Source organism: Punica granatum, chromosome 6 (assembly GCF_007655135.1).
Source record: "Punica granatum isolate Tunisia-2019 chromosome 6, ASM765513v2, whole genome shotgun sequence".
NCBI classification, from domain to species: Eukaryota; Viridiplantae; Streptophyta; class Magnoliopsida; order Myrtales; family Lythraceae; genus Punica; species Punica granatum.
This window is the reverse complement of record NC_045132.1, coordinates 6,541,985-6,569,066: the sequence shown is the minus strand read 5'-3', so window position 1 is coordinate 6,569,066 and position 27,082 is coordinate 6,541,985. Positions and strand designations below refer to the sequence as shown.

Here is a 27,082-nt window from a genome sequence, read left to right as displayed (position 1 = left end):
GCAATATTTCTAGGAGACATGAATTACCACAAAATAACATTCTTGTAATTGAGCTTTTTGATGTGTGGGGAATAGACTTTATGGGTCCTTTTCCCTCTTTTTTTTCAAATAAATATATTCTTGTGTCTGTTGATTATGTTTCAAAATGGGTAGAAGCAGTTGCTCTACAAAGTAATGATGCCAGAGTTGTAATCAGATTTTTGAAAAAGAACATCTTTTCAAGATATGGGGTACCTAGAGCCATTATAAGTGATGGGGGGTCACATTTTTGCAATCGGCAATTTGAAAAATTATTATCAAAATATGGAGTTACTCATAAAATTGTCACCCCTTATCATCCACAGACTTGTGGACAGGTTGAGGTGTCCAATAGGGAAATAAAGCGTATCTTAGAGAAAACAGTCAATGCATCTAGGAAAGATTGGTCTTTAAAACTTGATGATGCATTGTGGGCTTACAAGACAGCTTTCAAAACCCCCATAGGAATGTCCCCATACAAGATTGTTTATAGTAAATCATGTCACCTACCAGTAGAGCTTGAGCACAAAGCATATTGGGCCATAAAATACCTTAACTTTGATTTACAAGCTGCAGGTGAAAAGAGATTGCTCCAGTTGAATCAGATGGCTGAGATGAGAGATGAAGCATATGAAAATGCTAGGATATACAAGGAGCGAGCCAAGCGATGGCATGATAGGAACATCCTAAAGCGAGAGTTTTTGCCTGGTCAGAAAGTCCTATTATACAACTCTCGCTTGAAGTTGTTTCCAGGTAAGTTAAAATCTCGATGGTCTGGACCATTTGTTATTTCTAATGTTTTTCCCTATGGTGCAGTTGAGCTGAAGTCAGAAGATGACCGCACTTTTAAAGTAAACGGTCATCTTCTCAAGCATTACTTTGAAGGGGAAAACATTGATGGTGATGCCACTACAGTGGATCTAGCAAATTCGGTTGAAGAACTGGAAAAGTCGAACTAGCGACTATAAACTAAGTGCTTCATGGGAGGCAGCCCATGTCATAGAGCTAAAGTCCCTGTTAGCTCTCAATTCTTTTGCTTCATTTGTTTTATTTTGATTTGCTGTTGGTTTGTACTTTATCAAGCACCCATTTATTGGGTAGACTTGGGATATTTGCTATTTGATTGTTTTAGTTAAGATGGATTATCTGCTATTTTTGTTCTTTTTGTTGTTTTCTTTTTGTTTTTGAAGCCAGGGTGGATAACAACTGCTGACTTTCTCTATTGCTATACCAGTTGGAACTCCAATTGCTTCGACTTAATTTTTCGAAACCGGGGAAGTACTAGTATATCTTTTTCTCTTATGTTCTTTATTTTTATTTTCGTTTTACTAGAGCTACATTAGGAACAGTGAGGACACTGTTTAATCTAAGTGTGGGGAAGGGAGATACTAAACAGATGGAGTATAAAATTGAGTATAGTGTTGATGTCTAAATTCTGTGATTTAATTTGTTACTCATGACATCTGATGCCTGTCTTTGTTGATAAATAGTTATACTTCCCTGTCACCTTGAATTATAATTGTCCTTAAGTTATCTGGCAATTGTTAGGCCAAATTCTTTTTTTAATTTTTTTTTAATTATTGAAATCTAGAGATTGTACGAAGAATACTGTTGATAGCATTTGTTTAGGAATTGTTTGAAAAAAATTGACTCACTTAGGCGCCCTACTCACCACTGTTGTGATTTTTGTACTTAGTTAAAATTAATTAGTCAAATCTTTAGAAATCAAATTTACCTAGTTTTTAGCCCTAGAGTTTGAAGTTTAAGAGTCGGTCAAGTCCTTAAGTGAAAAATAAACAAGTCTACTTCGAAGCAAAGTTAATTAGTATATCCTCTTTTTAATTATTCTAATAGCACTTTAACATTTAGTGAAAGAGGTAGAAGAAGCTTTGTACGTAGTGATTCCTATAAAAGAAGTCTGAAAAGTGTTAGTGAGCATTCAAAAAAAAAAAAGAAAAAGCAAGCATAGCCTTTACTCCAATGAGTCAAGAATTGAGTTATGAGTATTCTAACTTGAATGTTAGAGTGAGGAAGAGTTCGTAGGGGTCCCTTTAAAACCCGGTCACTTGGGTGATGAGCCCGGGATGTGCCGACTCAATGAACTCACTATAACGAGAAGAGCGGAAAGGCACAAGTTCAAACAAAAATTGGACTTGAAAAAAAAAATTTGCTTCTGAAACAGAAAGGAAAAATTGAATGCAAAAACAAAAAAATGAATTAAGACTTGTAATAAAAAGGAAGAAAACCTAGGGACGAAGCAGCTACCATATGCTTTCACTACCTTGTTGACTTGCTTAGAGGGAAAATTAGAGGGATTATATGCCTGCAAACAGCTATGAAGTTTAAATGTGTATTTTTCCTTATAGGACTGAGTATTTACTTTTGAAATAGAAATCTTAGGCTAAACGCTTGGATTAAAATTTACTTTCTCTAGATTAGCTGGTTAATTTCAACTGTAGTACTCTAATCACATGTTTCCAGTTTGGTTTGAGCAGTGGGCACCACAAAATAGCGAGTCATAAATTATGAGATATCAAATGCTTAAATCAGCCATCTCTCGAAATCCCACTTCTCGAAAGTTGCCAATGCCAAATGAGATGCCACACACCCGAATCGATATAGACCCACGTGCAGCCTAGCCACTCCAATCACCTTCCTCTCGGTTCGGTCCTGCATCCCACAAAAATCTGAGCAAAATGAGAACACGCAATTCATATCCTTAGCCAAGCGCCTCATGGAAACAAGGTTGCAATTAAATTTAGGTATATAAAGGACATTGTTCAAGATGAAATCAGGTCTTAATAGAGCCTGACCAACCCTCTTAGCAAGAACGGATCTTCCATCAGGTATCCAAATGGGATAGGGCCATTTTATTGGCACAGAATCCATCAAGTAATTTATATTTCCTGTTATATGCTCTGTAGCCCCAATATCGAGTTTCCAGTTCGATCCTCCTGCTATCAAGTTAGAATACGTACCAGCCAATTGCTCGGAATTAGTTTTGTGAGTCAACAGTAACAGAGTTAACAACTGTTGAACCTGCTGAACTTGATCATTTGTAAGAGCAGTTGTTGCTCCCCTTTTCCACGATCCTTCAAAGGGATTATCATTGACCAGATAACCTATTTTCTACTGTCCATCCTTCTGAGGTCCTGGCTATGCTCCCCAGTTCGAACCTCCAGGCTAAGACTGTCCCTTCCCAATCCTGCTTGACTCGCCTTTGATCCACCCTCTATTCCTGCCAGTGGATTGTTGAGCCGTGTCCTTTCTCCCAGAGCCATTCCTTCTTGCTTCCCAATCTACTGGATACCCATTGAAGTGATAACAGTCAGCTCTCTTGTGTCCAGTCTTTTCACAATAGCTGCAGGTCATCAGGCGATAGCATTCAGCTCGTTCATGACCAGCGTTCCCACAATAGCTGCAAGTCTTCTTTCTCGTTCGATCACTGCCCATTGCTACAAGGACAGCACCATCCATGTTGACATTTATCCTGACCCTTCGCAACCATCTTCTGCTTTCTTCTAGAATCACATTGTTGTAGACCTTTCCCGTCGATGGTAAGGGATCATAGGTCAGGATCTGAGAATGCATTGTCCCAAACGTCTCCATATTCAATCCCATTAGGAATTGATGCATCCTCTCCTCTTCTCTCCGCTTCACAAACTCAGTCGTTACAGCACTTGTGCACTTTGGAATTGGCGAGTAATCAGCTAATTTATCTGATAAGCCCTTCAATGCCGTGTAATATTTCCCACCTGTGAGCCCTTCTTGCCAAAACACTGAGTTCAGCCTTGATTTGCTGAACGTCATCGCATTCCCTTGTGAAAAACGCTGCTTTAGGTCATCCCAGAGTGCCTTGGCCTCCTCTACATAGGCAACACTGGCTGGCAGACTTGTATTTAATGAGTTAAAGATCTAGGTGACCACAGTAGCATTACAGATCTTGCATGCTCCCAAGTCCTCTGCTGTCTCTTCAGGCTTATGCAGACTCCCATCAATAAAGCCAATTTTGTTCTTGGCCTGTAAAGCATTCAACATGGCCCTAGGCCAGGTTGAATAACTCATGTTTGTGAGCTTGCAAGTCACCAGGACAGCTCCTGTGCCATCAGACGTGCTCAGAAGATAAGGAGAAAGTGACATCAATCATCTTCCTTTGTTGTTGCTCATTGTCTCGCCCTCTTTTAGGTCTCAGAAACGCTTTTGCTCTGATACCATAATAAATTTGGAGAGTTAACGTATTCTCATTCTCTTGATTGCTTGTATACAAAGCTGTGTCATATGTACATCGGCCTGCCTACGGTAACTTCAAAGGAACGAATAATGTACAGCTGGCTAATTACAATAAATAAGGAAGAAAACAAGAAAGTCGGGATAAAATTGCCAGCAAATCAGGGATTTACTTCCCTAACAAGTGGAATGATGAACTCAACGTTTAATGCAAATCTTCCATGGCAGCAAAATGGACTCGAAACATGATCCTAAACATTATTCAAAACCATAATCATATTGACAAAGCAAAGCAGCATCAGCATCGGCAGCAATAATGCAATCCCGCAATCTACTCTAGGCATGCTCTCCAGCAAGTGAAAACATCAATGACGAGTTACGACGACCGGAATCAGACTTTGAAGTAAAAGGACGAGGCGGTTATACTGATCGAAGCGCTGATCAAACGCTCGAGGCAAAGACAGAGAGGATGGGTCCCGGCCTGTGCTTCACCTGGCAGAGAGTGAGGGAAAGGCTGAGGAGCGCAGCGGAATGAGACAAAAGTTGAGCGGATGAAAGGACCAGAAGAGACAGCAGCTGAAGCCGAGACGCCGGAGAAGGACGCTGCGGTGACGATTCACGGCGGGGGACGCCGTCGAGATGCTTGGGTCGAACGGAACGGCAGCAGTGGACTGGGACGAACAATGTCAGACACGGAAATGGACCGGCGGCCGAGAGAGGACCGAGGGGTGCTGGCCGTCAGAGAGGGAGTCAGCGGAGGGATAGTGGCCGGAGCCCCTCCAGCAAACAAGCCCCTACTCTGCCTTTCTGCTAACTGCTTCAACTTCTGGTCTATTTTGTTTTTCTTTTTTCTTATATTTTTTTCTTTTTTTACCCAAAAAAAAAAATCTTAGTCTGTTGGTTTATGACTAAGATGAGTGCGGTACCCCCTCTCTCATGCGGGTGCTCGTTTTTTTCATCACGAATATTTATGAGCAACTGGTTGAGACTAATCTCGATTGAGCGTTGATTTAATATGCCTAATCAATATCTGGTATACACTCAATTAATATATTTCGAAAAAAATTATTAATAAAAATAAATGATTAATTTGAAATTAAAATAATAATTTTCAATAACATTATACTAAGTATAAATAATCCAATAATAATATCGCAACAAATTGTCTTATTCAATATGAATTATATATCTATTAAATTAATACTTAGATAAACCAAATTTTGGCTGAATTATTATATATTTAAATGTATGTCTAAATATCAGATTCTATCTAGAATTCTATATTATGACTTTCTAATAATTTTCTAAATTATATTATTTCGAAGGAGTTTGCTTTACATACATTAAATAGCGTCTTTAACTATATACTGAGTGTGGATATATAAATACTTTAATTAAAATATATATTCGCACTTATATAAGTAATTTCAAATTACATTGTATCTCGCACTTTATTATATCAAATATAGTGGCTAAAGTAATAATAAAAATATACTTATTTTTTATTTTATTAATTTTATAATAACATGAGAAATTTTAATCATTTATTGGCAAAGCAGATTGACGATTCTAATCCTATTAAATATAATCCTATTAACTATTTTTTGGAGTCAATTTACTTATATAATATTCTTGACACCATATTTTGTATTTTCCGAAATGAAAACACAATTGATGAGATTGTGCTAGATGACCCATTGCGATCTCAACCCGGATCGGTTCGTTTGATCCTATTTGGAGCATGTGGGAACCCATTGAAAGCCCAACCTGATTTGAAGCCCGATGGAAGAGATGAGCATGAATTTGAACGCGTTCTTGATCCTCAACAATCGGAGAGCCGTAACCATCCACCACCTACCAAGAAGTGGGAAGGACCAACCATCTGATACTAGGAATTGTGGGACTTGAAAAGCAAGCGAGACACCTCTATAAATAGAGGTCCATGGAGTTCAAGGGGACACGCAACAATCATCATGCTCAACACTCGACACAATCAGCCCAAATTCTGTAGCAGCATTATATCGATCCGGCATTTCGTTTTTCAATTGTTTAGCTTCAATTAGGCGTACTGACAGACAGTTTACTTCGTTCTTTTGTGTTCGGACAAGCAGATTGTCTATGTTTCCCATGTTCCGACAAGCACAACTCTTTATAAATACTTGTTGCTAGTTAATAAACTTCGTTTCATCCCATTTCTTACCAGTTTACTTTCTCGCACCCACTTAATTTCCCGTGCTTCGTTTAAATTTTTGCAAGATTTTAAGTCATTTTGCATAGCAAGGCTTGAGCCAATCGTTTTGATTAGAAGTTAGATTCCACGCACTCAAACACTTTCGAGACTTATCGTCTCTAGCACGCCCGCAACATGTGACCCTATGCTGCGGTTTTTTTAGTCAACAGTGTGCGCACATGCCAGAGACGATAAGTCTTATGTAAAAGGACTTAGAAATCTAGCAAAAATTTAAACGAAGCACCAGAAATTAAGTGGGTGCGAGAAAGTAAACTAGTAACGAATGGGATGAAACAAACTTTATTAACTTGCAACGAGTACTTAAAAAGAGTAGTGCTTGTCGGAACAGGGGAAACATAGACAATCTGCACATGTCTGAACACAGAAGAATGAAGTAAACTGTCTGTCAGAACGCCTATTTGAAGCTAAACAATTGAAAAACAAAATGCAAGAATGACAGAATGCTGCTACAGAATTTGGGCTGATTGTGTTTTTGTTGAGCGTGTTGATTGCTGCCTGTCCTCCTTGAACTCCATGGACCTCTACTGATAGAGGTGTCTCGCTTGCTCTTTTAAGTCCCACAACTCCCATTATCAGATGGTTTGAACTTCCCACTTTCTTGATGGGTGGTGGATGGTTACTGCTCTCCCTATTCTTGAGGAATAAGAACACGTTTAGATTTCTTGATAATCATCACATGTGCTTTATTTCCATGATTATCTCTTCATTCGGACTTCAAATCGAGTTGGGGTCTGAACGGGCTCCCACATGCTCCAAACGTGACAAAACGAATCCATCCGGGTTGAGATCGCAATGGGCTGTCTAGTACAATCTCATCAATTGGGCTTTAATTTCAGAAATTCCGAAATATGGTGACCACAAATATAGATATATAGATTAGATTCTATCTAGAAACCGATTTCTACATATATTATCATATTTTAACAATTTTCGAAATTGTATTATTTCGAACGAGTTTGCCCTTATATATATTAAATAGTTTCTTTGCCTATATACTAAGTGTGGATATATGAATACTATAATTAAAATATACATTCGTAATTATATAAGTAATTTGAAATTATATTGTACCTCAAACTTTTATTATATCAAATATAGTGGCTAAAGTAATAGAAATATATATATTTTTTGCATTTTAATTTTATGATAATATGAGAAACTTTATCATTTATCGATGAAGCAGATTGATGATTCTAACCATATTAATTGCTTTTAAGAGTCAATTTTACTTATATATATATATATATATATATGAAAAAACGGTATTTTTAAAAACTAAAACTTACACCACAAAGGGCCTGTTTGGTTTGAGATCCAGAAATGGAAATGTAGACAAAATCAAAATAAGGTGAAATTGGGCAGAATTGGAAACGGATTGACATTTGGTTCGATAAGGAATCGAAATTCAATTACATTTGGTTATGTTTGGTTCATCGCCTTTCAAGTGAAACTAACAAGTATCCATATGGCTAGTAATTAATCATATAACATATATAAAGAATTCAAGAAATCATCGTATCTATACTGCTAGATAACTATTCATATAGCATATATAAATAATTCAAGATATTCTTTTATCGAAAAAAATTAAGAAAAATGTATCAAATTTATTTAATAACATGCTATTGTGTTTGCTGATCTTGGGAACATCTAATCTTTCCATCAACTTCTTGTTCATTCACTATTAACGAGATTTCCTTTTAAGTTTTAATATTTAGTTGAATTTTCAATTCAAAATCATATTAAAAAAAGAACTAATTTAATTTAATTTTGATTCTTCTTCTCCATTCCCTAGAGTCCCCCAGTGAATGGATGATTCCCATTGTGGACGCCTCTGTGATTCTCCAATAAAGTAATACAAGTGTGCGACCCGTGTTATGCGCAAAATCAAACTCAAATTATATAATTGAACTTGTGAAATATTTTGACTCGTAATTATTTCACAAATACAAAGTATAATTTTGGATTAAATTTCGAGATATTATTATGTAATCAATATACGTTAATTTCGTCTGAATAATAAAATGGAATCGCGTTATGCATTGTTTATAAAATCTTCCTTTGTTTTATATGAAATTTTACGAAATTTAATTTATAGCAACAATTATTTAAATAAAAGAATAGAGGTTGAATGTGCGTTGAAGAGAGGGAAAGAGAGAAGAGAGTAGAGAGAAATTATAGGAGAAAAAAATGAGTAAAGTCAGATATGGGGAGTCAAAATTATAAAATAACCGTTACGTTTATTGGCTGTTAGTTTTTGTAAGAATTTTACTAAGAATAATTTTGGAAATAAAAGTTACCCCATAATCCAACTTGTAATTATAGAGGTGACCCTTCAAAAAAACCAAAGTGAATTGATTCGAGCAATTCGACACTTGTTTCCTTAAAGTAAGATTTTAGGTACGAGTCTTGTGAATGAAGAAAATGCATGCTGGAAGAGCTTTACTTTTTAGTAGGTCGACTCAATTTGACTGGATCAGTCAGGACTCATTTAAGCTTCCGAATATCAATATTCACATTGAAAATATTAAAGGTGAATCTCACTATACATGATATCAAATTATATTTGTCTAAAGCACAAAATTACTAAATTGTATTTCATCAATGAAATGCAAAATATCAAAAATAATGTGAGAATATGGATTAGGAGGTTGATAGGAAAAAGTAAAATAAGGAGAGATTGATTGACAAATGGGAGGAATGATGGGGGAAAATAATATTAAATTGTCACTAATGTTCTTAAACTTCTCTAATATATTTTAAATTATATAATATTTAAATTAAAAATAATTGGTACTTTTGACTTTTTTGTCATTCTATAAATCGAACTCTTGTTCTTGTTCAAATAATAGTATAAGATAAAACATATATATATATATATATAGATATAAATATTCTGTACTATTATAAAGGCCCAAAAAAGTTGTTGTCTCACTTCCAAATACCCAAAATGCTCATACTCTACATAATTAGATTTATAGGAGTCCCTAAATCAAGAACATGATCATAAATTTATGATAATAATCACCCACTTCTCCCTTTTCTTCACCGCCCTCTCTCTCCTTCTCCCTCCTTCTCCTTCTTCCTTCCAATTGATTACGCAGTGCACGTGCACACTCTTCCCTTCCCAAAAAAAAAAATATTTATTATTATTATTATTATTATTATAATAAAATTTGCACATAGTATATTTACTTTTTATTATAAAATATTTTAAGAATTTAATTGAGAACAAAAAAAGAAAAAGAAAAAAGAAAACATGTACTCTACATATTGAAATTCCTCGAAAGTATTTTGATTAAAAGTAGAGAAATATTTTATCCATTTGATGTAAATCCTGTGCGCAATGAAGTTCGTTCTTTCTTTCTTTCTATCCCCTCATCTCTCTGCTCCAAGTCCAAGTCAAAAGTTTTCGCCGTCACCGGAGAAGAAGCTCTGCTCTCTTCAGTTTCTTCTCAGAACAAGACGACGGCGAGGAAGAGATAACATCAACCATTCAGCAAAAGGGCCTTAATTGCTCCTGCTATTCTTCCTCCCGATCTTCGTTTCCAGTATTCACTTGTGAGTTCCCTTTGATCCTTGATGTCTTCCCACCCCATGTTTCAATCAGAGGTTTCTTCACGGGTAGATTTTTCACTTGACCCATGTCGATAGTTATGCCCATGTGAAGCCGTGGTTCGAAGCAGAACTTCCCTATGCTTCCCTAATGCGAGGAACCTAAGCGAGGGATTGATAAAAATCCGATAGTAATATGCTTCGGAATTCCTGTGCTAGCCCGTCAAGTGTTCGATAAATTGTCTGAGTTGCATTACTGAAATGGCATTGAAATGGAATGCAATGGTTTATGTATTATGATGTTGCAATCCTATTTCTGTTGCAGGGCGATAATAGTTGCTCTCCTTTTGCTTGTGGATTGGAGACTCTTCTTTTTGCCCCGGCAGGAAAGAAGATGTTGGATGCTGTAGTGTGCGTTCTTCTCGAAAAGCTGTTAAACGTTCTCTCTGAGCAATGCAACCTCGTGGCCAATCTCAGGGAACAGTTCGGGAAAATGCGGAGCGAGCTTAAGATGATGGAGAGCTTCCTAAAAGATGCAGAGAGATTGAAGAGAAGGAACCTCACCCTTAAACTGGTCATGGTGGAACTGCGGGAATTGATATACGAAGCAGAAGGCATATTGGCAGACTGCCAACTTCAAAACTGCGATGGAATTGGAGACTTCTCAAGAAGCAGTTCGTGGAAAGTTTGTGTCGGCCCTTCGAAGCTTCCATTCCAATATCAGCTGGCAAAGCGATTGAATGAAATTAACGAAAAAATAATTGAGATAAGGCAAAAGATATTCACATACCTCAGAGTGCCACTTCAGAGTACTCCTGAGGCAGGAGATAAGCCCTTGCGCTGGAGCTCAGAGATCTACAATCATACCCAAGTCGTTGGGTTGGAGAATGACACAGTTAAGATCAAAGATTGGCTGTTTCAGGGAGGTCCTGAGATACTCTCTATCGGGGTTGTTGGGATGGGAGGATTGGGCAAGACCACAGTTGCCCAAAAAGTCTTTAACGAAAAGGAAATTGATCTGTATTTTGAGAGGAGGATGTGGGTTTCAGTGTCTCAGACATTCACAGAGGAGAAGATCCTGAGACACATGCTTCGAAGCTTGGGGGATGTGGGCCTGGGTGATAATCATGGGGAATTGTTGAAGAAGATAAACCAGTTTTTATTGAGCAAACGCTTCTTGCTCGTGATGGATGATGTGTGGAGCCTGGAGGTAGATTGGTGGGATAGAATCTATGATGGACTTCCTAAAGGAAATGGAAGTTGCATCATAATCACAACGAGGAACGAGGTTGTAGCGAAGAAGATGAGAGTGCCTGACTGGAGAATTCACCGCCCGAAATTCTTAAATGACTACGAGAGTTGGCTCCTCTTTAGAAAGATCGCGTTCGCGGCCACAGGGGGAGAGTGCATCTATCCTCACCTAGAGGAAATTGGGAAGGAGATTGTGGACAAGTGCAAGGGCCTCCCATTGGCAATAAAGGCCATCGGAGGAATGATGCTTTGCAGGGAACCAAACCACAGAGAGTGGAAGATGATTGCAGAACATTTCCGGGACGAGCTGGCAGGAGATTATTCGGACTCACTGAAGGCCCTGAATGCTTCTCTTCAATTGAGCTATGATGAGCTTCCGGGTCACCTAAAGTCATCCTTCCTCTGCCTATCTCTCTATCCTGAAGATTGTGTCATAAACAAGGAGCAACTAATGTATTGGTGGATTGGGGAAGGGTTTGTTCCGACGAGGACTGGGAGATCTATGATTGATTCTGCTGAAGATTGTTTCTCTGAACTATCCAACCGGTGCCTTATAGAACCAGTTGACAAGACTTACAATGGGGTGATAATCACTTGTAAGATTCATGATATGGTTCAGGAGTTGATCATGAAGATCGCACGGGAGGACTCATTCTTTGACCTGAAAGATTCTATTAGCTGCCGCCACTGGGGGATCAATAACACGGTCAAGCAAGATAACTTTGTTGCAAATCAAAAGCTTCGGACATTGTTATCTACAACAAAAACAGGTGAAGTCAATAAAGTTGCCTCCAAAGATGCTAAGAGTTTTGTCGAGTGTCGATACTTGCGAGTGTTAGACCTCTCCAAGTCGATATTCGAGACACCTCTCTTTGGTTTGTTAAGGCAAATCGCATCCCTGCGACATTTGACCTATCTGAGCTTAAGCAACAGTCACCCTTTGATCGAGTTACCAGAGTCCTTGAACAAGCTTCAGAACCTTCAGATTCTCGACTTGAGTTACTGTCAGAATCTGAGAATTCTTCCAACTACAGTAGCCACTCTAAAGAATCTTCAGGTTCTTGATGTGGCCTACTGCGGGTCCCTCCGATACTTGCCCCAGGGAATCGGGAACCTGTCGGGCCTTGAGGTCTTACTGGGCTTCAGGCCTGCAAGACCGGACCAATTCGGAGGCTCTCGTGTTTCCGAGCTGAAGAAGCTGACCCAGCTGAGAAAACTTGGGTTGCAGTTCACCCGGGGCGATGAGATCGGGGAAAATGAGGTTGACACACTATTGAATCTTCAACGGTTGGAGTTTCTCTCAATTAGTTGCTTCGACGCTCATGAGAGCGACCTCATAACAAAGCTTGAGAAGCTCTCTCCTCCGCAGAATCTCCATGAACTATCACTGAAATTCTATCCTGGGTACACGAGCCCAATGTGGCTCAGGCCTGAATCACTTCCTAAGCTTACATATCTCTCAATCTCGTCAGGAAATCTTGCAAAGATGAGCCAAGGATTTTGGGGGAGAGAGAGGAATGTCTGGAAAGTTAGAGGTCTGATGTTGGAGTCTCTGTCGGACTTGGCGGAGGAGTGGTCAAACTTCCAAGCAGCAATGCCTTACCTGAGGGTTGTGAGTGTGTGTTGGTGCCCAGAGTTGGAGTCCTTCCCAATTGAAGATGTCGGTTTCAGAGGTGGTGTGTGGACAAAGGGTGAGAAGCAGAACTAATTAAGGCCATCTTCCATCCCACTGTTTTCGGAGCAAATGCAGCATAAATCCCGCAGGAGTACTGGAATAGGTATGCATCAAGTTGTGTAGTTTTAAGCATTGAAACAAATTCTTTTTCAGATTGGGAAGCCTCGTACAATAGTACGTGTACGACAGTATGGTAGACGAAAGCATTCTGCAGAGATAGCTCAAACAATGCAGTTACAATTTCTTGCTCCTGTGCTTCTATCATTCTTCGTAATGCATCAATTTCTTGAACAAAAGAGGCAGCAGTAGTTTTGGTACGTCAGGTTATCGTTATGAAGAATAGCGATGCCGTGTTTGTTATGAGATTATATTTATATATGATAACTGTCATAATAATATATGCATTATATAGCAATTAGTTGTGTAATGGGCAGATCGAACTTTGTTGTGTAATTGGCACGTCAAATTTTTACGGTTTATTATGGGTATTTGAGACCTTTTCTGGCAAAAGTTAAAATTTCCATTCCGGAATATTGTGGAGGTGAAAGACGGTTATTATTATTATTATTATTATTATTATTTATGACGAGTCCCTGTATTATTCCATTTTCTAATTCAGTTACTAATAATAATGTAGATCTCACCGTGCGAGTGCCATTGTAAATATGAATAGGGACATAGAGTATGGGGAGTATAATAAATATTTAAAAGTTTAGGGGACGTGGTTTACTTGGAAAGCCAACACACACTTTCATTGTTCACCAGCGTCTCTTCCGATTGTTAAGTCGTGTTTGAATGCATTAAATATTCAAATACAAGAACTTTTTAGCATGACTCCGTGTGCCAGTGATACGGGGTCTTCTCACAGTCGGATAGATAGTGTGTAGCATAGTTCACACGTATTTAACGTGGGGAAACCAGTGTCATGTTAGGGAAATCAATTATTATTTAAAATTGACAAGTACAAGAGCCCGTGTTAGCTTTCTTCATTTTTGGGATTATGTTTTTTTTGTACGATGATATTTGTAAATTATATTGTATGATAGATTTGTGAAAGAAAAATGCATTTCCACAAATGGGGGGAAATAAAAAATCGATCAATCAAAAACTTTTAAAATTGCCAAGCAGCTAACGACGTGGTATATTCTTTTCATACGAATGGAGTTTCTCATCGTAAGCGCGGGAAAGCCCATTTTAATTACCTACAATAGGCGTAGATCAGGCTTAAGGTTTTTCATTAACTTTTTCTTCTTTCCACTTCTGGGCCTAATTTTGATACAAATTTGATTTCAGTCCCCTTGACTTAGCGGAAGTTTTCATCTTCATCCATCTAACCGGTCGAATCGCCATATCCGGTCCGGTTCAACGCCCGATTACGTACCCTCCCATTTTCCGTATCAGTATCACCCCCCACCCCTCGCCAGCCACTTCCGACCGATAGCTCAAACCTCCGTTACCGATCTTGTTCTTCATCCCAAGGTAATGCTTCCTTCAAATCCCAGTTCCGATTAAGCATCAAACCCTTCTCAGATCCGCATTGATCGTCTCCCCCATGCCCTGAATTGTGATTCTGCCAACATTTCCGAACCTGCTCTGATTTTCTTGATTTCCAGAAGGAGAAGAGACCACGGAGCTAGCAGGAGATGGATCCCAATTCAGTGAAATCGACCCTCTCGAATTTAGCCTTCGGGAATGTAATGGCCGCTGCTGCTCGCGACTACCAGAAGGTCCGCTCTTCCCCACCCACCTCCCCCACCCCCCCCCCCCCCCCCCCCCGGGGGCCATTTTGATTTTCAATCTCTTTCTTCGCCTTCTGCTGCTGCCATTTTACTGCGAGACCTGAAGTTGAAGCTCAACTGATTGAGTAATGTTAGCTTCTTGCATTTGAGCTTCGAGATTAGGCTGATATCGGGTTAAAGTTCTCTTCTTGGTGTTTACTTATTGGTGAAGCCATGCCTCTGTTAATTGTTATTGGGTCGGAGTTTGTGATCTTCGGTAGTTTGATATCTTAATCAATCATTTGTTTACGATGAGAGTTTCGTACTGTTCATCGTATCTTCGTTCACTGACTTACAGGGGATATTAGCCCAGGAGAAGGCACCAGCATCGAGTTCTATCAATGAGGAGGTCGATCTCGACGAGTTAATGGATGTAAGTTTTCTCTTCTGTTCAGAGCAACACATACGTAATAGGTTCGGCATCGTCGGGTTTAAATGTTTCATTCCGTTTCTGCTGGTCATGTGATAGGACCCCGAACTCGAGAAGTTGCACGCTGATAGGATCGCAGCCCTGAAGGTTTGTTTTTCTGGTGTTCCTACTCACGTATTTTACATGCATGAGAGGAAGCAGGCAATGTCGGTGTTGCTTTGATATGAGGAGGTTTGTTTAAGAGCCCTTTTGCTTTCTTCGTCACCAGAAAGAAGCGGAGAAGCGACAAGAACTGAAGAAGCACGGTCATGGAGAGTACAGAGAGATAACCGAGGGAGACTTCTTGGGTGAGGTGACACAGAGCGAAAAGGTTATTTGCCACTTCTACCATCGGGAGTTTTACCGGTGCAAGTAATGCTCCCTCTCTGTCTCTGTGTCTCTATAAGTGTGTGCGTCTCTCTCTCATGCAGGTTCGTTTTGTATTACATTGTTGCTGAAAACAAATTTCTTTTACATCTAGGATAATGGACAAGCATCTGAAGTCCCTCACGCCCAGGCATCTCAATACCAAATTTATTAAACTCGATGCAGAGGTTAGTGAGACTGGAGACCGCCTTTTCCTGTTGTTGGATTGTGATCTCAGTTTCAGGTCACTGAATAATTAATCTTAGTAGACTGGAAATCGTGATCTGAAACTTTGACTGCAGAATGCTCCCTTCTTCGTGACCAAACTCGGCATCAAAACCTTGCCTTGCGTTGTACTTTTTAGGTGAGTTGTTGGAATTCTACTTGCTCTCCATATATCTATTTTCTTGCATGGAAAGAATAAGTTTCTTTTTTATTCACTTTGTACAAGTTTTCATGTTTTTATTGAAAAACACACTTTCTAAATAGCGACCGGACATTCATCGAGAAATTGAAAATGGAGAACTCTCCTAGTTTTTCAAAATACAAGTGGTAACAGTGTCAGAAAGTTCTTATGACAGAGAGGAGGAAGTTTGCATTCTACAAGGCATTCAAAAAGAAAAACAAGGGAACCTTGATATTGCAAAATGGGGAGAACATTGTATTCCTTTCTCCTTAAGAACCCAAGCTCACTTTTCCATAATCTATAATTAAGATTGCGTGGGAAGCTTACGGGATTGTGGCTTCTATTTTCAGAAACGGAATTGCAGTGGATAGACTGGTCGGGTTTCAAGATCTAGGAGGAAAAGACGATTTCGCTACAAAGACGCTCGAGAACCTTTTGATAAAGAAAGGTAATGGTACTTTGGGAATTTCTAGTTATTCCGATGCTGACTTCATTAAACTCATTGTTCATTTTACTGCTCCATGAGCTCACAGGTATGATAAGCGAGAAGAAGGACGATGAAGATGATGAGGATGGTGACTATCCAGAAAGTAGACGTAGAGCGGTGAGATCTTCAGTGGACCCCGACTCTGATTCTGACTAGTGGACCTGCATAATTATCTTTTCTTCTTTTTAAGGACTGGATTGTTTTCGTAGCTGTGCGGTGGTATAATTTTGGCTGAAATCTCACATTCCATTTCAACATAGTCGTCGTCTTCTATTTACTTCTAAGGCAGAAAGACAAGTTGTGGGATGGTTTTCTGAGCTTTGTTGATAGCAGTATTTCCTTAGAACGCCTGAGCTGTTCCGGCTATCGACGGAGGAACTTGATGGTGAGAACATGAAAATTATATAGAGAATGTCGTATGAAGTGGCTTACCACTTATATTTAATTCAACAATACAATTATTATTTTTACGTTTTTCTTCAATTTTTTTTATCTTAACTACCATCCAATTCTATTTTTAATATTAAATTATCTTAACTATTTATTATTTTTTTTCATAATTCAACAACACAATCATTACTTTCTCTCAACTTTTCATTACATTTTCTCACTTTTTTTTTCATAATTTAACAACACAATCCTAAATAAATATAATTATTTATAGTTTCAATGAACTCTACTCTATTCCCAAATAAAACCTTAGATTTTTTCCATTCAATTCAACTGATATAAGTGAGACTAGGTATGACCTCGAATTATCTAATCTAAAAAGATCGACTTTATTTATTACACGATGATATTAATTCATTGGATAACCACAATCCCTCAAGTGTGGGTTAAAATAATTTTGGAAATTAATCGGGTGAAATTGAAGGGGGCATGTGAAGGGATGTTATTTCAAACCTTTGTTTTGATACCATCTCAAATTTGTCCAGGCCTACAAGCAAATGAGCATATGTTTAACAAAAAGCTTTGAGACTTCATCTTGGAGCGTGGCGTCAGTCTTTTAATATTTTTTTTTATTTTTTAAATAGAAGTAGTGTTTGATAAACTATTTCAAGACTATAGTTTGATTGATATTAGTGATTGGAAGCGTGATTTTTTTTTTCAGTAGATTAATATGTGCTTCTCAAAATCATAGTTTGGTTGATATTAGTGATTGAAGCATGATTTTCGTCAATAGGTTAATATGTGCTTTAGTATTAACAAGCGATTTCACCCACGTGCTGAATTATTATTTGCAAAAACTTGTACATTTTATTGTTTAACTAGATTTCTAGAAATAATTATTAGTACATAAATATATGATCAATTCTCTACCAACTGTCAAGTTAACAGTGAACAAAAAAATATCAAATCTACAAAGTATTAAGTCATATATTTTAGGGTTTGAAGTTAAGGTTTTAAAGCTTTTTTAATTTCTTAAAGGCATTACTAGGTTGGTTGGCTTAATTGGCTTAACGATAACAATATATCTCATTTGGCTTAATTGGTTTAACGATAATAATATATCTCATTTGACTTAATAATAATAATAATAATAATAATAACAATAATAATAATAACAATAGCAATATTACAATAAGAACAACAACAACAATAATAATAATCATCATCATCATCCTAGCAATTATCCCATTTGGCATAGCAATTATCCCATTGGGCTGAATTGGCTCAGTCATATATAATACTAATAATAATAATACTAAGAAAAATAAAAATATTAATTAATAAAGCGAAAGTTATGGGCATACGAAATGTCGATAAATGAGAGGCCTCCATTTTGAAAATTTGGACAAATAGTATGCAATGGTGAATGTCTCAACAATTATATATTATTATATAAAGATTGGGCTTAATTGGCTTAGTAATAATAATAATAATAATAATAATAAGGGCAAATTACAAAAAAAAACCCAAATTTTGTAAAATGTCTCAGTTTTGTCCTAAATTTTGTTTTGTAACAAAAAAAACCATAAATTTTCTAAAATGTCTAAAAAATGACCTCCGTTATAACTTCCGTTAATTTTTGCCTACGTGTGACCTACGTGCACTGTTAAAGGGACCCACCATCAGCAGCAAAAATTGACGGAAGTTATAACGGAGGTCATTTTTGAGACATTTTAGAAAACTTATGGTTTTTTTTGTTACAAAACAAAATTTATGACAAAATTGAGACATTTTACAAAACTTGGATTTTTTTTTGTAATTTACCCTAATAATAATAATAATAGTAGAATACCACTGTCGCCCTCCACTTATTCATTAGCAACCATTTTTGCCCATGATATATTTTTGCCACCAATTAACCCCAAACATTATCATTCCGTCTACCATTTATGCCATTCCGTTAACCTCCGTGACGGAAAATTCATGGACGGCATTATCTTTTTCGTCACTTTCCGTTACGGAATGGTATAAATAGTAGACGGAATGCCAACGTTTGGGGCTAGTTGGTGACAAAAATATATCACGGGCAAAAACTGTTGCTAATGAATAAGTGGAAAGCGACAGTAATAGTCTACTCTAATAATAATTAATATATCAACAATTATGTATTATATATAGTTTGAGCTTAATTGGCTTAGTATAACAATAATAATAATAATAATAATAATAATAATAATATCAATTAATAAAATGGAGGTTGTGGGCATATGAAAAGTCGGTGAATGAGATGCCTCCATTTTAAAATTTTGGACAAATGACATGCAATGGTGAATATGTAAGCGCTTATATATTATATATAGATTTTATATTTTTAAGTATTAATATTTAATTCAACAGTTTCAAATGTAACATCTCAAATACTTTTTCTTTTCCTCAAATTAATACTTATTTTCAGCAATTATATTTTAGCATTTTTGTTTCAGCAACAACACTCTCATACCAAGCCTTTAGTCCATTGATTATGGAATCAAACTATTAATTTCAATTTGCCCCTTAGTCTAAAAATAGTCTCAAAATGCTCCACTAATTGTGAAAACTGTCATTAATTAAAACAAACATTCTACAAATCTTTCAACAAGAAGTTTAATATAAGGTGCATTTTGATATTTCTCTCAGACTATCGGAGGCAGAATGAAATCAATGAGGAAGGTGACTTGGTGCATTAGCATAAATCACCAACTCAAGACCATAAAGTTTTAGGTTTCAATCTCCGTAAGTCGGACTTCTATACCGCTTTATTTAGTATTTGCTATTCCTTATACAGCAAAAAAAAAAAAAAGGTTTTTGCTATTCTTGTACCATGCCATGAGCCTCTTTTATAATCGAAAAAAGTCAACCAACCCAAAGGTATAGAAGGAAGATGGTTTCCTCTTAAATATAAGGTGTTGCGAGCACCCAGAGCATATTCAAAGGATAATGCTTTAGAAAATAACTAGGATATTGCATATGTACGATGCCACAGGTCAGAATTTTTTTTTCCAGAATTTGTTGATTTGTCATAGTAGTTAATGTGAAAACTAATATATATAGTATAATTGAAAGTAATGATAAAGCTATTTATGTGTAAAATTATGAACTCTTGATTGATAAAAAAAAAAGAGCTCTAAATTTTTCAAAAGCTTGTACTAATTAATATTTCATATTAATAGTAAAATAAGTTAAAAAGTATTTCCATTTTTCCTACCAAACAAGATTGACTTATTATGCTGAGCACTTGTCAACTGAACACTTCAAAATAAAACACCTAAAATTCAATACTTTTTTTTATGAATAAAATTGTGGACAGCAGTGATAACAACTCTACCGCCTCCGTTACACAATGTTTAGACTCTTATGTTAAACCACAGATATCTCAGACGAATTGAACAATCAGCGCAAGTACTGGTCCCGTCAATGTAGCACCGTCAAAGGCCTAGTATAGTTAACAGAAGCTGATGTCCCCAATCCAAGCTGGAAGGGCTCACAACTAGCAAATGGTTTTGACAAATACATAGAAGGAATTTGAATTTAGGACATTAGGATTACCAAACCACATGAGAGTAAGATTGTAACCACTTAAAATTCAATACTTGAAAATAAATTCAAACAAACACATGTTTAGTTTATGAGAAAATCTTGGCTGATCCTTCCCTCATCATATGACATGGCGAATCTTGGCTGGCATATGGAAAAAAGCACTCATTTTAGGAGGCTCGTAAAGGATGCTAAATCCTTGGAACATTTATTTCCCAAAATTAGAAGGAAAGTTTATCCGTTGAGAAAATGGGGAATCGAAGCAGGGTAATCTTCCCTTTTATTATTTTTTTTTCTGAATATCTTTTTTTTTAGTTGCTAAAATGGCAAATCGTCCGAACATATCAATCTAATAGTATCGTACTGTTATCTTGGCAAATTTTTTAGATCCTAAAAGTAATAAGTGTTTCTCTCTAATTTCGAATGTTATCAGTTCCCGTATGTAAACCATACAATTCGAGCAAAAGTTCCTAAATTCATGGAGGAATAGAAATCATTTAAGTTATTGTATTCACATATCCATCATTTGAGTCTCCAACAATTAGCCCAATAATTACAAATTCAATTTGACTTAATCGACGCGGCATATACCTTTCATGCTTGTTTGAGTAATAGCAATGAGATTCTCCATTGTCATGCTAAGAATAGTTATTTCTAGAAGAAGATGCTATTCTGAGAAATATGAAGGAAAATCGAGTGTTTTTTCCTTCCTAATTTGCCCTTTAGTCTCTAATGACTATATCCTCCTAATAATCAATTTAAAAATCTTTCTAATTAAAAAATCCCATATATAATAATAAGAACTGTAATCTGCAGAGTATCAAAGGGTTATTTGAAAATAAAAATCACCCTGCGTTTATAGCTATCGACCAAAACCATATTTTGTGAAGAAAATCATTTAAGATTTGAGCTACCGAACCAAACTATTTAATGTTTTGTTCACCTGGTACACCCATTACATATAAAGCTTTCTCAGACTAGGGAAGGTACCTGTATGGGATATTCAGAAAATTTCATATGCAATTCTGTACTTTTATTCCCCCTCTGTCTCCCTCAATCTAAATAGAGGGTAAGTGAACCGCATGATATCATGCGTAGTTTCTTTTTGGCTTATGAGTATTTGCATTTCTTTCGAGTCCTTATTTCTTTATTAAGAGTTATAGCAGTATTAACATGTACAACTAGTATCCCAAACCGATGATATATAACTAATTCAGTCGATTAATTAAGCAAATTATCCTACATGAACCACAGAATTTATTATGTGTTGTGATGCTATATCATTTCAATCTCCTATATGTCTGTTTAATTATCTTATTTTATGTAATGCAAGTGAATGAAGAGTTCGACCGAGAAAGAACGAACGACTACTATGATATGAAAATTACGCAAAATAAAAATTGGTGGAATCAAGAAAATAGCAGTCCCCATATTTGCAGGAGGAAAAAAAAATGTCGATTCCGATGCGTTAGGAGTCCGGGACAAATTAGGAAGAAAATATCATTTTAAAGCGAGAGAAATTAGGCTAATTTTTTGGAGGATTTAGCAATCCTCTAGATAGATAGATTCCAACGGAGGAGGCTCGAGTTTAGCGGAGAAGATCAGCCCCTAACGGTCACTAACTTCTGCTTTAACAATGGCGGGTACTCTGTTTTTACGGTTCAGCTCAGTTGCCCATTAATGGCAGCCAAATCTCGAGAAAAGCTCTGCTCCAGAAGTTCCCTCATTTTAAATTCCCTCTTCTCCCACTCTTCCCGTTCCCCCAAACCCCTTCTGCTACATTTTCAAAAAGGTAAGAAAAGAAAAATTCCCACAAGAATTCTCAATACGAAATCACATCCTAGTTCGGGGTGATATTGCGTCGATTTACTTTGTGGAATGTGTTTTCAATGATATTCATGGAGTAATATCCGCTTTTGTTTTTCCGTACCGAGCTTGAAGGTTTTGTGGTTCTTGTTGTTCATTGTGTAATGCCTGTAGACATTTGGCAAGGGCTATTGGTTCTGGCATAGTAAATCCAATATCATCGAAATGGCGACGAAGAGGGACACCATGTCAGGACTCCTATCTCCCAGATTTGGTATTCCTTCTCTCTCTCTCTCGATCGGCTTCGCTCATTATGTTCTTTAACTAGTTCGTCTATTTGTTTCCGGGTCTTGCCGATTAGAAAAAAAGGTCAGTATTTGATGCCTGGCTTATTTACATGCAGCTCACGATCGATGCGAGATTGATTTTTGCGAGGACAAGAGGAAGAACAAGATTGCATCCCTAAAGAAGAAAGCAATCAGCGCCTCCAACAAATTCCGAGATTCTCTGACATGGAAGGGCCGGAGGAGCAGCAAAGTCATGGCTGTAGACATCGAGGACGTGCATGATGCTGAGGAGTTGAAGGCAGTCGATGCCTTCAGGCAGGCACTTATTCTCGAGGAACTGTTGCCTTCGAAGCACGATGATTATCATCTGATGCTCAGGTACTTCAGCATGAGATCTTCTTTTGAACAATGTAATAGAATCGCTACGTAATTTCAGTAGAGGAGATTATTTTCTGAAGTAATTGAAAGTACTATGTGATTTTGCTGTTGATGGTGCAGGTTTCTGAAGGCCAGGAAATTTGACATTGAGAAGACAAAGCAAATGTGGGCTGACATGCTCCAATGGAGGAAGGAGTTTGCTGCTGATACTATTATGGAGGTATCCTGCTTGTTAATTCCTCTCGCCAAGCCTTAACGGGGAATCTCGGAACTTGCTTGGATTACTATAAGTTCTTATCACTTACTCATTGTCCCTTTTCTTGAATTACAGGATTTCGAGTTCACAGAGCTGAAGGAAGTCCAGAAGTATTACCCACAAGGACACCACGGAGTGGACAAGGAAGGTCGACCCTTGTACATTGAGAGGCTCGGACAAGTCGATGCAAACAAGCTCATGCAAGTTACAAACATGGATCGCTATGTGAAGTACCATGTTCAGGAGTTTGAGAGGACCTTAAACGTTAAGTTCCCCGCCTGTTCGATTGCAGCAAAGAAGCACATCGATCAGAGCACCACGATCCTCGATGTGGACGGCGTGGTACGTTCGATCCCAAGAGTAGTCATTCTCGAATTCACCCTAACAAACGTTTGTCTTCACAAGGAAGAAGGAATAATAGCGACTATGTTATCCTAAACGCGAACTAAAACATGTGAGATCTGTTGGTTTTGCAGGGATTCAAGCAATTCAGCAAAGCTGCTAGGGACCTTCTCACACGTATTCAGAAGATCGACGGTGACAATTACCCTGAGGTACCAACTTTTCACAAGCTATTTATATCCTGATAGATCTCTATTGTTCCTATGGCTTCATTTTGTATTGACTTACAATATTTATCCTAGTCCTTGAACCGCATGTTTATCATCAATGCCGGCTCCGGATTCAGAATGTTGTGGAACACTGTTAAGTCGTTCCTCGACCCAAAGACTGCAGCCAAGATTAATGTAAACATCAGATTCTCAATCTTTCGACTTTTTTATAGTTATAATCGAATCATGTAATACCACTAATACAATCCTTGTCCACCAGGTTCTTGGTACCAAATATCAGAGCAAGTTGCTCGAGATAATCGACGCAAGGTAATTAATTAGAATTCTTTCATCCATAGATCTTTTCATTTCTCGTCTTCTATGAATGGAGCTTGACTGATAGTATTTTTTCATTGTTGGATTTGTATCAGTGAGTTGCCCGAATTTCTCGGAGGCACCTGCAACTGTGAAGGTGGCTGCATGGGTTCCGACAAAGGCCCCTGGAAGGACGCGGAGATTCTGAAGGTAACCCCGATCTTCCTTCATCCCCAATTCACAATGGCTATTCATGTAAAGTCCAAGGACCTAAAATCTCTCTTGCTTGATGTTCTTTTAGATGGTCCAAAATGGAGATCACAAATGCCGGAAATCCGTGTCCGAAGCTGTTGATGAGAAGACAACCTTAAAGGATGAGGCCGAGCACCTTAAGGTTTATCCTTGATCTTGAGGCTCAACTCGATCTTCCCTTTGATTTTATCAATCATGCAAATCCCTTAAATTGTATCCTAAAATCTTGTAGGAACTCGACTCGTCTGAGAACAGCATGTGTGTGGATGTGAAGGTTGTAAACTCACACGCTCAACTGCCGAAAGACAATGCAGAATACGCACAACCTCATCACCTCCCGAAAATGGTAAAAGAGAATGAACTTCCCTTGTCTTACCCAAAAAGGGAAAAGATTTTCCATTTTACTTCTATCCCGTTAGTTTCTAAATCTAATGAGAGCCCCCTGATGCTCATCTTCATATTGTTAATTAAAATGCAGGTTTCATTCAGCAATAATAATTGCAAGAAATCTTCTGCGTACGAGGATCTTGCTGCAATGATCGGAAAAACTGTCGACCCGGCCTTTGAGAAGCTTCTGCAAAATGCAAGATTCGTGCAATCAAAAGGTATATTCCATTGTTAATATCTGTTTTATAATCACTTAAAATTGGTACCGTTCGAAGTACATTCCAGTTTGGGATTTATCCCATCCTTATCAACTTAGCTAGGTCTGCAATGACCTTATCATCACGTGAAACTATCACGATTTATTAGACATCGTTATTTGGCTTATAAATTCAGGTCTTCTTTCAAACTTTGGCAATTCTGATACTATCATCTTCCCAAAACAGCAGGAGTGGACTGTTACTCGGTGCAAAACTCGTACAAGGCCCCAGCTGACAAATTCGGGTCCCAGATTATGAAAGCAATAATGGCACTCGTCATGGGTGTAGTGACCGTTGCCAGGGTCTCCCGATCAGTGCCCAGGAGGCTCACCAATGCATCTCTCTACTCCTCGGCTGTCTACTGTGCTGATCCGATGCTTAAGGGCCAACAGTTTGCTCCGGCCCCTCTCTCTGCCCCTGAGTGCTTTGCAATTATCAAGCACATGGCGAAGTTGGAGGACAAAGTCGACATGCTGACCTCAAGGCACGCTGCCATGAATGCAGAAAAGGAGGAGATGCTGAATGCTGCTATGAGTCGGGTTAGTGCCTTGGAGGAGGAGCTCACCACGACTAAGAAGGTAAGCTTCAACTTCCAACTGTTACTTCCTTTTCCTTCCTGATGAGGGACTCTTTACGGGGCTAAGTTAACAACCAGATGACTGTTTGGATGGTGCAGGCCTTAGAGGACGCGATGGTTCGACAGAATGAGCTCCAAGCTTACATCGACAAGAAAAAGAAGAAGATGCTGGTAAGTTAATAATACCACCCATCTACGATAATTGCCCCTTACTAACTGTATAACGTGGATTTGGTTGGCTTATTCGTGAAATTTTGCTTCGGTTTTGACTGCAGTTCCGCTGGTAGATCGGAGAAGCTGACCGTATAAGGAACTGCTGATGAACAAATATGGTGGTCTGGGTTAAGCTGTAGCCTCTTTACTGTGTAAGCATATTACGTAACTTGTAATATTTTTAGATGAAATAGAGAGGCTTTTGGCTCTTTTGTGTAAATATATATATATATATATATAAATAAATTAAATATATACAAATACATACAAATAAAATGAACCATATCCCCTTGCAATAGCTGCCTACCATTGTATAAATGGCAGCTTTAAATATGAGGTGATAATTTTCTTGTTTTCTATTATGAATGAATTTTTCGGAGTTGTTTGGATTCCTTCTATATCGAGAAAACTAAGGAAAATCGCAGGAAATCTATATATTTGGCTCCCACGGTGGTGAATCGTTCGAATTTCTCAATCCATGGCATATAAAAGTGGTTCATTGTCTCCTCGCTTAAACATTTCTGGCTCTATTGAAATTGCACCTTCTCGCTTAAGTTCGTATTCCTTTTTAAGTTCGTCGAGAAACAATTCCCTTAGGTGAAGCTCTTTTGCTGTAGGATTATCATTTTAAATCCATCCTTCCAATAAAAAAATTAAAATATCGACACGTCAATTGCGACCTTCCAACCCTTAATTTTATACGTTCTAATTTTCGTAGACACATTTTGGATCGACCCTTAAATTTATAGATGTTCACAGTTTCATATATACAAGCTTTGTTTAATCAAAAATTCCACTACGAATTAATTAAACATAATCAATCAAACGTTATTAAAGTCTCAGTAGGAGCACTGTGAGTCGAGGCCACTCATGATGAGCTAGTCGCTCGATGAATCCCGGAGACGACTTTGGTAATACTCGGCTCTATAGGCTTGGGAGCTTAAAATTCAAATACCCTCAATTTGTATTATAGTAGACTTAGTAGTTACTAGTAAAAAGCCCGCGGCAATGCCGCAACTTGCTTTTCTCCTTCTATGTTACATAATCCATTTAACTAGGCAATATCCTATGTTTTCTTTTTAAAAATAGAATAAAATTCACGTTTGACATGTATGGCCGAATTATAATATGTCCCATGAACTTGTAGGGTATTTTTGAGAATCGTGGTGAATATTCGGTTGAAACTCAAACACCCTTTAAAAGAAAAGATGTGTACTCGAATTATAATTTGTCCCATCATGAACTTTGAAATGAACTTTGTAGAGAGTTCATGAGAATCGTGCAAAATAGTCGATCGAAACTCGAACACCCCTATCATGAACTTTATAGGATGTTCATGAGAGTCATGGAAAATAGTCAGTCGAAACTCAAACGCCCTTCATTATTAGGAGAAAAAAAAAAGAATCACACATAAGGA

General features: G+C 37.7%; 4 protein-coding genes across 7 annotated transcripts; 3 read left to right on the top strand and 1 right to left on the bottom strand.

The window, feature by feature from the left end:
- Window positions 1-2,427: 2,427 nt before the first annotated feature.
- LOC116209909 lies at window positions 2,428-5,218 on the bottom strand. 3 transcript variants are annotated; one of them, XR_004157352.1, is made up of 2 exons: window positions 2,997-5,218; window positions 2,428-2,705 (listed from the first exon to the last, which is right to left on the bottom strand). XR_004157352.1 is itself a non-coding variant. In XM_031543662.1 (2 exons), the coding sequence occupies exon 2, from the start codon at window positions 3,826-3,828 to the stop codon at window positions 3,202-3,204; it is 627 nt and encodes a 208-aa protein (XP_031399522.1). In that variant the 5' UTR covers window positions 3,829-4,223; window positions 4,738-5,218; the 3' UTR covers window positions 2,428-3,201. The 3 variants fall into 3 exon arrangements, 1 of the variants encoding a protein (XP_031399522.1); XR_004157351.1 differs by having other exon boundaries at window positions 2,428-2,688; XM_031543662.1 differs by having other exon boundaries at window positions 2,428-4,223; window positions 4,738-5,218.
- A 4,530-nt stretch (window positions 5,219-9,748) lies between these two features.
- Window positions 9,749-13,472, top strand: LOC116211283 (disease resistance RPP13-like protein 4). Its single transcript, XM_031545593.1, has 2 exons — window positions 9,749-10,057; window positions 10,377-13,472. The coding sequence occupies exon 2, from the start codon at window positions 10,446-10,448 to the stop codon at window positions 13,008-13,010; it is 2,565 nt and encodes an 854-aa protein (XP_031401453.1). The 5' UTR covers window positions 9,749-10,057; window positions 10,377-10,445; the 3' UTR covers window positions 13,011-13,472.
- An 825-nt stretch (window positions 13,473-14,297) lies between these two features.
- Window positions 14,298-16,873, top strand: LOC116210044 (thioredoxin domain-containing protein PLP3B-like). Its single transcript, XM_031543837.1, has 9 exons — window positions 14,298-14,456; window positions 14,591-14,704; window positions 15,054-15,128; window positions 15,225-15,272; window positions 15,394-15,536; window positions 15,646-15,718; window positions 15,833-15,894; window positions 16,287-16,384; window positions 16,470-16,873. Exons 2-9 carry the CDS (start codon window positions 14,621-14,623, stop codon window positions 16,577-16,579), a joined length of 693 nt encoding a protein of 230 aa, XP_031399697.1. The 5' UTR covers window positions 14,298-14,456; window positions 14,591-14,620; the 3' UTR covers window positions 16,580-16,873.
- A 4,976-nt stretch (window positions 16,874-21,849) lies between these two features.
- LOC116210146 (phosphatidylinositol/phosphatidylcholine transfer protein SFH12-like) lies at window positions 21,850-26,027 on the top strand. 2 transcript variants are annotated; one of them, XM_031543966.1, is made up of 15 exons: window positions 21,850-22,178; window positions 22,367-22,466; window positions 22,596-22,857; window positions 22,978-23,077; window positions 23,189-23,455; window positions 23,590-23,667; window positions 23,758-23,859; window positions 23,945-23,994; window positions 24,096-24,189; window positions 24,281-24,373; window positions 24,464-24,577; window positions 24,710-24,836; window positions 25,065-25,453; window positions 25,552-25,623; window positions 25,728-26,027. In XM_031543966.1, exons 2-15 carry the CDS (start codon window positions 22,418-22,420, stop codon window positions 25,737-25,739), a joined length of 1,809 nt encoding a protein of 602 aa, XP_031399826.1. In that variant the 5' UTR covers window positions 21,850-22,178; window positions 22,367-22,417; the 3' UTR covers window positions 25,740-26,027. The 2 variants fall into 2 exon arrangements, with proteins under 2 accessions (XP_031399826.1, XP_031399825.1); XM_031543965.1 differs by having other exon boundaries at window positions 21,851-22,178; window positions 25,062-25,453.
- Window positions 26,028-27,082: the final 1,055 nt, after the last annotated feature.

Coding starts and splice junctions, on each gene's coding strand:
- LOC116211283 (XM_031545593.1), top strand. CDS start 10,446: ATGTTGGATGCTGTAGTGTGCGTTCTTCTCGAAAAGCTGTTAAACGTT.
- LOC116210044 (XM_031543837.1), top strand. CDS start 14,621: ATGGATCCCAATTCAGTGAAATCGACCCTCTCGAATTTAGCCTTCGGG. Junction 15,273..15,393: donor ATAGGATCGCAGCCCTGAAG/GTTTGTTTTTCT, acceptor CTTCGTCACCAG/AAAGAAGCGGAGAAGCGACA. Junction 15,719..15,832: donor TTATTAAACTCGATGCAGAG/GTTAGTGAGACT, acceptor CTTTGACTGCAG/AATGCTCCCTTCTTCGTGAC.
- LOC116210146 (XM_031543965.1), top strand. CDS start 22,418: ATGGCGACGAAGAGGGACACCATGTCAGGACTCCTATCTCCCAGATTT. Junction 24,190..24,280: donor AGGACGCGGAGATTCTGAAG/GTAACCCCGATC, acceptor ATGTTCTTTTAG/ATGGTCCAAAATGGAGATCA. Junction 24,578..24,709: donor CTCATCACCTCCCGAAAATG/GTAAAAGAGAAT, acceptor ATTAAAATGCAG/GTTTCATTCAGCAATAATAA.
- LOC116209909 (XM_031543662.1), bottom strand. CDS start 3,828: ATGACGTTCAGCAAATCAAGGCTGAACTCAGTGTTTTGGCAAGAAGGG.